The sequence below is a fragment of the Palaemon carinicauda genome, chromosome 10, assembly GCF_036898095.1.
Source record: "Palaemon carinicauda isolate YSFRI2023 chromosome 10, ASM3689809v2, whole genome shotgun sequence".
Classification (NCBI taxonomy): domain Eukaryota; kingdom Metazoa; phylum Arthropoda; class Malacostraca; order Decapoda; family Palaemonidae; genus Palaemon; species Palaemon carinicauda.
This window is the reverse complement of record NC_090734.1, coordinates 8,730,871-8,742,202: the sequence shown is the minus strand read 5'-3', so window position 1 is coordinate 8,742,202 and position 11,332 is coordinate 8,730,871. Positions and strand designations below refer to the sequence as shown.

Genomic DNA, 11,332 nt, shown 5'->3' with positions numbered 1-11,332 from the left:
TATTCCATCGTATCCAGGTGATTTCCATCTGTTTAGTGTTTTAAGGATGGCTTTGATTTTAAACACACTGAATTCATTCATGGGAACATCAAGGTCTTCATCTGCTTCAGGTATACCAATCAAATTATTTCCTTCATATCTCTTATTCATAACCTCACTAAAGTGTTCCATGCAATGTTGTCTATCTTCATCTTCTGATGCTACAACAGAGCCATGGCTCTTATCGATGAGTATATGCTTCTTTTTTACCCCAGTCGAGATTTCCTTAAAAAAATTCTATGAACAATTATTACACCAGAGTCACTTCCTGAATTCATAGCTTTGTCAGCATCACCTTCCTTTACTGTCTGAATATTCTCTCCAGTCATTCCTGGATTTTCAATACTGGAATACTTTGCATGCTCTGGTGATAGGAATTTAGCAGTCCTAGAGTATGGAGATGATGCTGTCCTTGTTAGCAGAACACCACAGGATTTGCAATAGTTGGGCTGAAAAAAAATAGAAGAAAGACTGAGATGATGAGAACGGAGTATGCAATGGAAGATGAAATATCATTGGTAGGAGAAAAGATTAATGAGGTAAAACCATTTAAGCATTTAGGAACTATGATCTTTAATAAAGGGTCTTTAGAATTAGTTTAGTGAAAGATTGAAAAAAAAAAAACCAGACAATGGCTAGGTTGAATAACATTTGGAAATCAATTCTCCTGAAATTACAAAAACCAATCAGACAATATATCAGTTTAGTGTGATCGGTGTTACTTTATGGACATGAGTCATGGTATGGCAATGAAACAATATCTAATAGATTTAGTAGATTTGAGAACAAAGCCCTCAAAAGGATGTTGGGATTTGAATGGCATGAGAGAATTAAAAATAAAACTATAAGAGAGGTGACTTGAGCACCATATGTGGATGAGATCATAGTGAGGGGTAGATGGAGATGGTTTGGGTGTGCGCTTCTCGCTCCCCAAGAGAGATTAGTTCACCAAGCGTTCAGCTGGGTTCCACAAGGCACTAGAAGAGTTCGAAGACCCAGGCCTACATGGCTGAGGACTATAAAGAGCGAAGTAGGAGATGATGAATGAAGAAGTATCAATAATAAATATAGGACGGTTGTTCTAAAGTTTTAATCTAATAGATGAAATTTATTCAAATAGCTTACAGGGAGTGCTGAAGTGGTATTCTTATAAATAATACCATTAAAGCCAGTTGAAATAGCACCTTAAACCTATGTTATTAATTTGCATTACACTAATGGTTACTTTTCTGTTCCTATATAGCAGGGGAATCCTACTCTCTACAGGATCTTTACAGTTATTTTACCGTATACATTCAGCATTTTACACCGCATATCCCTCGTTCATTGTCAAAGCACTTAGAGAACAATACAATCTTCAGTCTATTTATCAGAAGATTGAGCAAACCGTAGGAGAAGTGTTTATACATGAATGAAAATGCAATAACTCCCACTCTATTCCAGTCGTCACCCGTGACGAATCCAGGATGAATTTGCCTCTCAGGACAATTTCCTTCAAGAAAAGGACCCGCCTTACTTGTCATAAATCATCTCAGAGACCTCTTTGGGGATACACATTTCTATTTCCTGAAGGAGAAAAGTAGCGTCAGTCTGCATTCACTTTTCTAAATATAAACGTTTCCATTACTAATCTAATAGGAATATTGTGAAGAATGCAGTATGAAGATTCTTAAGGCCGGCCATTCACTATCATGTACACCTGATAGGTACGCCTGAACAGTTACGCGTGTCAGGTATACCTGATAGTGTATGACGGGAAAAACTAGACTCTCGGGCGACCTGACAACTGATGAAAATTTTTTCAGTTCTGCCTGATAGGCGAGTAAACTTGATGTGTGTGTGTGTGTGGCGGTTTCATCAGGTGTACCTGAACAGGTCTCTCAGTTATTAACAATCATTTGATGTGGCCAGTTTAAATTTTTTTGGTTACAGTTTTGTAATTTTGATTTATTTTACAGTTGAGTTCCTTTAAATCAAGGGAGATAAAAGTGACCGCAACTCGTTATACACTGATTCATTCATGCGAAGAAAAGTGTTATAATCAGATGGTTCATGTCTTAATTCATTAAGAAGATTGATATGGGTAAATTTATTTCTTCTTTGCAGCCATTCCTTACACCGTTGTTTGCGTTTCTTCAGTCAGTTTTTACATTTCTCAAAAACTACAAATAATGAGAAAAAGTACAACTCATCTTCTCGAGAATCCATAGCGAACTGACAAACTTGACAGGTATGCATGAAGAGTGTGTGTGCTCCTCAGGTATCAGGTATACCTGACAGACGTAACTGCTCAGGTGTACCTGTCAAGTGTACATGATAGTGTACGGTGGATTATAATGATGCAACGCGTATGTTGCTTAGAGTACCTAGAGTTTTAGTGGTAGCGGAAAAACTTTTCTGAAGTGTGTGTGGCTGCCCGTCAGGCTGTAATTGGGAAACCCATTTCTAAACCTATTGGGAGAAATGACAAGTCAGGTAATTGTATTGTAACTGATTCACATCCTCAATTTGGAGACTGGTGTAACAGTTTGTAAACTGCATATAGAAAGGGTTCATTCACAAATACGTGTAATAGTCATATCTACTGATAGATATATTTTCTGGTAGTGGTAGGTAGATTAGATTATTTTTTCATCCTCCAGATAAATAGAAGGAAGAATGACAGAAATGATGAGAACAGAATATGCAATGGAAGATGCAATATCATTGGAAGGAGAATAGATTAATGAAGTTGAGTCACTTAAATATCTAGGAACTGTGATGTATAATACAGGATCTTTAGAATTTTAGTTTAATGAGAGATTGAAAAAAGCAAATTAGATAATGGCTAAGTTAAGTAAAATTTAGAAATCAAATCCCTTGAAATTGCATATAAAAATCAGGTTTTATATCAGTTCAGTGAGATCGATGTTACTGTATGGACATGAGTCGTGTATGACAATTAAACAATATCCAACAGTTTTTGTAGATTTGAGAAAAAAGATTTCAGAAGGATATTGGGAGTTAAAGGGCAGGACAAAATTAGAAATGAAACTATAAGAGAGATTACTCGAGTGCCATATGTGTATGAGATCATGGTGACAGGTAGATGGAGCTGGTTTGGGCATTCTTCGCACTTCCCAAGAGAGATTAGTTTACCAAAATTCCAACTAGTCTCCACAAGGCACTAGAAGAGTGGAAGACCCTGGCACCCAGGCCAACATAGTTGAGAAGTATGAAGCGTGAGATAGGAGATGATGAATGGGGAAATATTGAATTAAAAGCTTAGGATAGAGACGACTAACGCAATCTAACAGAGGTCTTTGCGTCAATAGGCGTGAGAGGAGATGATGATGTTGATGATGGTGATGATAACTGAATAAAATCATTCTTCTCCAAATACACGTAGATCTATGGACCATTTCGTTCAAGATAAACGTTAGATTGAAATAAAAACTCATATATATATATATATATATATATATATATATATATATATATATATATATATATATATATATATATATATATATATATATATATATATATATATATATATATATAATACTCTGAAGAGGATATGCAAACGCTGTAGTGATAAATATTTTTGAAACCATAAACATTGACCTAGACTTGCACAAATACATAAATTTCATAATTGAATTGAATGAAAGTAAGATATACACAAATTATAATTGAAAGGAGAAAATGAGGTTCGTGTAGAAATAAATAATTCCTATTTTATCATTTAATTAATCACCTAGGTTAAATAAGCTCAAGTAAATAGAAGGAAAGCGACAGATAAATATGTTTAGTAATTTATTAAGCAAGATCATAGTAGCTGAATTCCCCCCAAACTATAAAAGTACTTGATCATTTGCTTTGTAACTCCCAGCGAATGCGCCTTTCAGAAAGGGGAGATTCTCCAGTGTTACTTAAAGACTATAAAAGTGTTTGCGAAATCTTATCGGAAATCCTTTGGGAAAGGCAACTCACGGCTAGTCCGCAATAATAGATAGCTTGTTCGCTGTGAGCATCCGGTATGTAAATTTAACTTATAGACCTATAAAGAGAGAGAGAGAGAGAGAGAGAGAGAGAGAGAGAGAGAGAGAGAGAGAGAGAGAGAGAGAGAGGTGTTCTGTTTTATACACCCAGAATACAGCCAATTTCAAATAGACTATAGAGTCGGAAAAATACCATTTTCACAAAGCTTCCATAAAGACAAATTGTATTCTGGGTATGATACTTTCTCACACTGTGCAATATCATTATCATTAGAACTCTACACAAGTGGACTTTGATTGTTATACCTCATATTCTTCTTCTTCCTCTTCTTCTTCTTCTTCTTCTTCTAATAATAATAATAATAATAATTAGAACTCCACACAAGTAGAGTTTTATTGTTATTATTATTATTCTTCTTATTCTTCTCCGGTCTTTGATAGCTTGAACTCCTCCAATTTTGAAGCGTTTGCTTTCAACCTTGAGCAGCTGTATGATCGATATGGGTTAAGTATGAATCAAGAAAATCGTACAGGTGCATGTAACGCCCTCTATGCACGAAGGAAAAAAATAATTTGAAACGATTGTTTTTCCAGCTCTCAAGAACCGGTCTGTCAATTGATTTCTAATATTTGCGGGAGATACATGAAGCCATGGTCTGGTGAATGCGCAACTCTGAGTTAATTCTGTTCATTAGTTTCTGAGATATCATGACGTCAAAAATGGTTTCCGCAAGGTCGAATATGCTGAATCAGAAAATGTAAAGGGTCACGAGACAAAATAAACTGTGCAACATGAATGATCTGACCTTGACCATAAGGTCACAGGAGGATTAAAAAAAATAAGAACAAATCTGCAGTGCTATCCAGCCCGATTTCATGAAAGATTTCATCCGAACCTAGATATTAAAAAGCTGGTTACTTTGTTTAGGAGTGTAGTTTAGGTCCTTTTATGGGCGTATAGCCAATAATATGCTATTTCCAATCTTTCTATTGTTTTAATATCCCTAAGAGCAAATTATTGGCAAAGTCTGTGAGGAGTTCTTTCTAAGAATTGCTTGAGCAACTTTAATGTTCTCTAGTTATTATTATTATTATTATTATTATTATTATTATTATTATTATTATTATTATTATAAGCTAACAACCATAGTTGAAAAAGCAGGAAGCTATAAGCCCAAGGACTCCAACAGGGAAAAACAGCCCAGTGAGGAATTGATACAAGGAAAAATATGAACTATAAGAGAAGTTATGAACAATCAAAATTAAATAGTTTACGAGCAGTAACAACATTAAAAACGATCCTTCATATATATATATATATATATATATATATATATATATATATATATATATATATATATATATATATATATATATATATATATATATATATATATATATATATATAAAAACATGAGGAAGAGAAATAAGATAGAAAAGTGTGCCCAAGCATATAAACGGTCTGTTCGAATATCTTACCTTAATCGATACATCTCTTCATAATACTTTGTATGCAGTTAATTCTAATAGTCAGGCCTTCCCCATCATCAGGCTCAATACTACAAAATACTCTAGATATTTTATTCCAGCTGTGACCATGTTGTGGAATGCTCTTCCTAATTAAGTAGTGGAATCGTTGGAACTTGAAGAATTTGAACTTGCAGGAAATATTTTCATGTTGAACAGGCTGACATAAGTCTCTCTTTATAGTTTGTATAAAAAAGATCTGTTTTAATGTTTCTATGTTCAAAAAATAATTAATTTTAATTGCTCAATACTTCTCTTGTAGTTTTTTTTATTTCCTGTTCTCTCTAAACAATTTTCGCCTTTAGTAGCCGTGGGTTTTTTACCATCCTAATTTTTCAACTAGGGTTGTAGCTTGGCTATAATAATAATAATAATAATAATAATAATAATAATAATAATAATAATAATAATAATAATAATAATAATAATAATAATAATAATAATAATATCAAGTTCTGTATCCTTAAAAAAAGATTTCGGACAGCAAAAAATGTATTGGGTCAAAAAATTGGCGTTGTGCATATACAATTTTTGTGTGAAAAGAATGATAGGTAGATGAAAATATTATAAAACCAATGATTTATTTCCGTACTGGACAAGGTTGGAGGAATCCTTTCAAAATCACATATTTCTATCTCGTCGAATTCCTTTTGTGAGGTTTTGGTTTAGGTCTTCGTTATTAACTATTTTCCTCTTATTGAATTTCAACATTTTCAATTAAAGAAAAAGTTTCCATCTCTTTTTCTTTTATTTTTTCTTTCAATTTCAACGTGATATTTTCCATTCTTTTCAGGTATCGACTCTCTCCCTAATAACCAAATTCGTTGCGAAGGTTATGGTTTGACAGGCGTGTATTTGTTTGTATGTCTGTCTGTGTGTTTGTGATTCGCATAACTCAAAAACTATTTTACCGAAACTCATGAAATCTGGTGGGACGATTGGCCATAATCCTAGTACCCTTTGGTTAAAATTTTTACGATTGATTGGGTCAAAAGCTAAGGCCAAGGTCAAGAAAAGTTCAGAAACACCGTTTTACCTTATCGTGGTCAATTTTTATCTGATTTGCATGAAACTATGGCCAGATTGTGCATAACTTAATTGCCAATTTTGTGGTATACAACATGGTATAGGCGAAGGTATGCGCTTTTCCGAGTGCCCGTAATAGTTAACCGTGACTTCCCCCGTTCTTCTCGTTATTGCCTGTCTTCCCTCTTGTCTTTTATGGCAGATTTTCCCTCCTCGTTTTCGTTCTTACACCCTCCCATTTCACTTGACAGTACATTGTACTCTGTACCGCATGTGTTTTGTACACGCTCAACACTGCAATGCTCTCTCTCTCTCTCTCTCTCTCTCTCTCTCTCTCTCTCTCTCTCTCTCTCTCTCTCTCTCTCTCTCTCTCTCTCTCTCTCTCTCTCATTGATAATAGCAAACCTTGTTTAAGCTTGCCATACCATGTTAAACATTGTTTGAAGTTTTGTGCCATTCTTCCCCTCAACCGTTTGTATACAAGCTCGTTATCTTGTTGAATATAGTCAATTACATTCAACACGCCTTTCTGTTAGTACTTTGCAACAACTCTTGCAAGGACCACTTACGAAAAAGACAACATTTAATCGTAAAACTAGATTGATGGTGTATTCAACATTGCCTTAGTTTTCATAACTTAGAAATCCTTTCATAAGTGTCATATTTAAAAAATGATTTTTTTGGCTTCAAATTCCCTTTTTCTTATTTTTCTTCTTTTTTTTTGACGTTTTTAAAGGGTCCTTTGCTATTCTATATGTTTCTATGGTTTAACATTGTTAGAATACTCTCACTTGACTTAAAGTGGCAATTCCCAGAGTTCTTAATTTTCAATGGCCATTTACTGTTTCATAAATGTTCATGATATCAAAGTGTACATTCGTAGAGTCATTTACCATTGCCTTACTTTTTCTGAATCATTGTGGAATTTACAATTTCTCTAGTTTACATTATTCTGAATGTTTGTTCACCATCACCATAGTATTCTATATTGGAACCATTATTCACCAATGTCTTAGTTTTTTATGATTTTAAAAAGCATTCACAATTGGCACATTTCTCAACATTTGAAATTCTATCAAACATTTACCATGTTTTTCTAATTCTATAAAATCCTTCACGATCACCTTAGATTTTATACACTTATTGGTCCATTAACAATACTTTAATTTCTAAGATTTTATATAAAAATTGAAGTTATCTAAAGCCTGGCTGACACTGGCATGCATTTGTGGCACGCATTTGTCGTGGCAAGGTGTGACACTTTTGTGGCACGCACTAGGAGGTTCCTGCACTGTTCACGACAAGTTCACGCATAGTTCACGCATAGTTCACAACGAGTTCATGACAAGTTCACGACATTGGCACGAACTGGCACGACGAGTTCACGATAAGTTCACGATGCGTTCACGCATAGTTTCGCACTTCCCGCATTGGCACGCATCGTTCACGCCAGTTCACGACTTGGCCACGCCATATAAAAACGTGGCTTCTCCAACCCGAGGACATTCTTGGATTGGCTTTGGAAGAGACAACAATGCTTACTATCAGAGACACCATTGAAAAGAGAAGATACCTATACCTGGCAGCTGCTCTAGCCTTTGTTGGAGAGCAGCAGTAAAGGCTGGCAGAGGAAAAAGATAAACAAAAGTCAACCCCACCTCGAAGAAAGATACGAAGGAAAGTGTGGGTCACGGAAGGGTTAACCAGAAGGCACGAGTTTGGACAGTATGACAGTCTATTGACTGAACTCCACAAGGAAGATCAAAGGGGCTACAAAAATTACCTCAGAATCACGCCTGACCTGTTTCAAGAGATGGTTGACAAGTTAACCCCGCACCTCCAGAAGCAGTCCACCTATTTTAGGGAACCGCTTCATGTTGGACTCAAGCTGGCTGTCACCCTCCGCTTTTTAGCCACTGGAAATTCCTATCAAAGTCAGCAGTACAGCTTCCGGGCTGAAGCAAGTACCATCTGCAAGTTCATACCCGAGGTGTGTAAAGCCGTCATCGCGGTCTACAAGACGAAGTGCTGCGCTGCCCCAAAACTGAAGAGGCCTGGAAGGAAGTTGCTGCCAGGTTCAGCTCCATATGGAATTACCACAACTGTCTGGGGTCTGTGGACGGAAAGAACATCGCCATAAAGAAGCCATGTAATACTGGCTCTTACTACTACAATTACAAGGGCTTCCACAGCATTGTACTGACGGCAGTGGCAGATGCTTCCTACAAGTTCCCCAGTGTGGATATTGGGGCAGAAGGTGGTGCGTCGGATGGAGGAACATGGAGCAACTGTTCTCTGCATGATACTGTAGAAGACAACAGAGCTGGAGTGCCTCAACCAGAACCACTCCCTAATGATGGCCAACCAGTGCCTTATCACTTCGTAGGGGATGACGCCTTTGCTCTCCGAACCTGGATGATGAAACCATTCTCCCATCGGTCACAAATCCTACGAGAACGCATATATAGCTACAGGTTGTCTCGTGCCCGACGTGTCATGGAGAATGCCTTTGAAATTTTATGTCAAAGGTTCCGTTGCTTCTTCACGACAATGCAGCAGAACCCCGACACCATCAACCTGATCACCATGTGTGCGTGTGTCCTGCACAACCTCGTCCTCATCAGATACCCATGAGCTTTGTCAGAAGTGGACTACGAAGATCCGGACACACATGCTCTGATCCCTGGTGGATGGAGGACTGAGCAACACCTGCAGGGGCTGGTGCCTCTACCCGGCCATCATACCCAGAAGGATGCAAAGGATCAGCGAGACTACCTTTCACATTACTACATGTCCCCTGCTGGTGCTGTCCCTTGGCAAGAAAAAATGGTAGTACCTCCATGAGCTGCATAGTTGTTCTATTTTGTAAATAAAAGAAACATCTTTTTCGTGTGTATTTTATGTTGCCCTTTATTTTTTTTTTAAATAAGAAAACATTTTATTTACATATAAACAGCAGACATCAAATATGTACAAGTATTACATTCCAATTTTTTACAAATATTTACAAGTGTCTCATACCATCTCAGTCAATGTCCTTGCTGGTATTTTTTTCCCTTTATTTTTTGGTTTATTTTTCTTTCCTTTTTATTTAGTGGTTTTTTTTTCGTTTCCGTTTTTTTCACTTTATTTAAAGATTATACAGAAAAATAATATTTTTGAAATAAGAAAGCATTTTTATTTATATTAAAACAGCAAACATCAAAAATTTTTTGGTTGATTTTTATTTCTTTTTTATTAATTGTTCGTTTCCATTTTCTTTCTCTTGATTTTAAGGTAATAAAGAAAAATAAGTGTTTTGAAATAAGAAATAATTTTATTTACATTAAAACCGCACACATCAAAATTTTTTTGGTTAATTTTTCTTTCTTTTTTATTTATTTTTTCGTTTCCATTTTCTTTCTCTTTATTTTAAGGTTATAGAAATGTTTTGAAATAAGAAATAATTTTATTTACTTCAAAACAGCAAACTTCAAAAATTTTGTGGTTTATTTTTCTTTCTTTTTTATTTATTTGTTCGTTTCCATTTGCTTTCTCTTGATTTTAAGGTAATAGAGAAAAATAAGTGTGTTGAAATAAAAAAAATCATTTTATTTACATTAAAACAACAAACATAAAATTTTTTTAGGTTAATTTTTCTTTTTTTATTTATTTTTTCGTTTCCATTTTCTTTCTCTTTATTTTAAGGTTATAGAAATGTTTTGAAATAAGAAATAATTTTATTTACATTAAAACAGCAAACTTCAAAAATTTTTTGGTTGATTTTTCTTTCTTTTTTATCATTTGTTTGTTTCCATTTTCTTTCTCTTGATTTTAAGGTAATAGAGAAAAATAAGTGTGTTGAAATAAAAAAAATAATTTTATTTACATTAAAACAGCAAACATGAAAAATTTTTTTGGTTTATTTTTCTTTCCTTTTTATTTATTTTTTCGTTTCCTTTTTCTTTCTCTTTATTTTAAGGTTATAGAAATTTTTTGAAATAAGAAATAATTCTTTTTACATTAAAACAGCAAACTTCAAAAATTTTTTGGTTTATTTTTCTTTCTTTTTTATTTATTTGTTCGTTTCCATTTTCTTTCTCTTGATTTTAAGGTAATAGAGGAAAATAAGTGTGTTGAAATAAGAAATCATCTTATTTACATTATAATAGCAAACATAAAAATTTGTTTGGTTTATTTTTCTTTCCTTTTTGTTTATTTTTTTCGTTTCCATTTTTTGTCTCTTTATTTTAAAGTGATAGAAATGTTTTGAAATAAGAAATCATTTTATTTACATTAAAACAGCAAACATCAAAAAGTTTTGGGTTTATTTTTCTTTCCTTTTTATTATTTTTTTGTTTCCATTTTCTTTCTTTGAATTTCAAGGTAATAGACATAAATAAGGGTTTTGAAATAAAAAATATATTTTATTTACATTAAAACAGCACATATGTACAAGTATCACAGTCCAATTATTTACAAATATTTACAAGTGTCTCATCAGTCAGTGTCCTTGTCCTTGGTGGTTGTGGTACCGCTGCTTGGGGATGCCTGCTGGACTGGTGGAGTGTTGAGTTCCTTGGAGGTGTAGAGGGGTGAGGGTGACATGGCCTCTTCTAGGTTGCTCTCGAGGGTCCCCGGGGTCAGGATAGGGAAGCTGAGTGGTGTCAGAGGTGACTTGAATGTCGATGACATTGACGACAATGAAGGTGTTGGTGAAGGAGCCTGGACAAGGGTGGGCGAGGATAATGAGGTTGATGGTGAAGGACCCTGGACAG

At 34.8% G+C, this 11,332-nt stretch overlaps 1 protein-coding gene across 1 annotated transcript; it reads left to right on the top strand.

Annotated features, from left to right (window-relative positions):
• Positions 1 to 8,388: 8,388 nt before the first annotated feature.
• Positions 8,389 to 10,685, top strand: LOC137647838 (uncharacterized). Its single transcript, XM_068380796.1, has 3 exons — positions 8,389 to 8,600; positions 8,768 to 9,165; positions 10,669 to 10,685. Exons 1-3 carry the CDS (start codon positions 8,389 to 8,391, stop codon positions 10,683 to 10,685), a joined length of 627 nt encoding a protein of 208 aa, XP_068236897.1.
• The last annotated feature ends 647 nt before the right edge of the window (positions 10,686 to 11,332 follow it).

Excerpts from the sequence above, each read along its gene's own strand:
- LOC137647838 (XM_068380796.1), top strand. The coding sequence starts at position 8,389 with ATGGTTGACAAGTTAACCCCGCACCTCCAGAAGCAGTCCACCTATTTT. Across the intron at positions 8,601-8,767 it reads ATCGCGGTCTACAAGACGAA|CATTGTACTGACGGCAGTGG; the intron begins GTGCTGCGCTGC and ends GGGCTTCCACAG.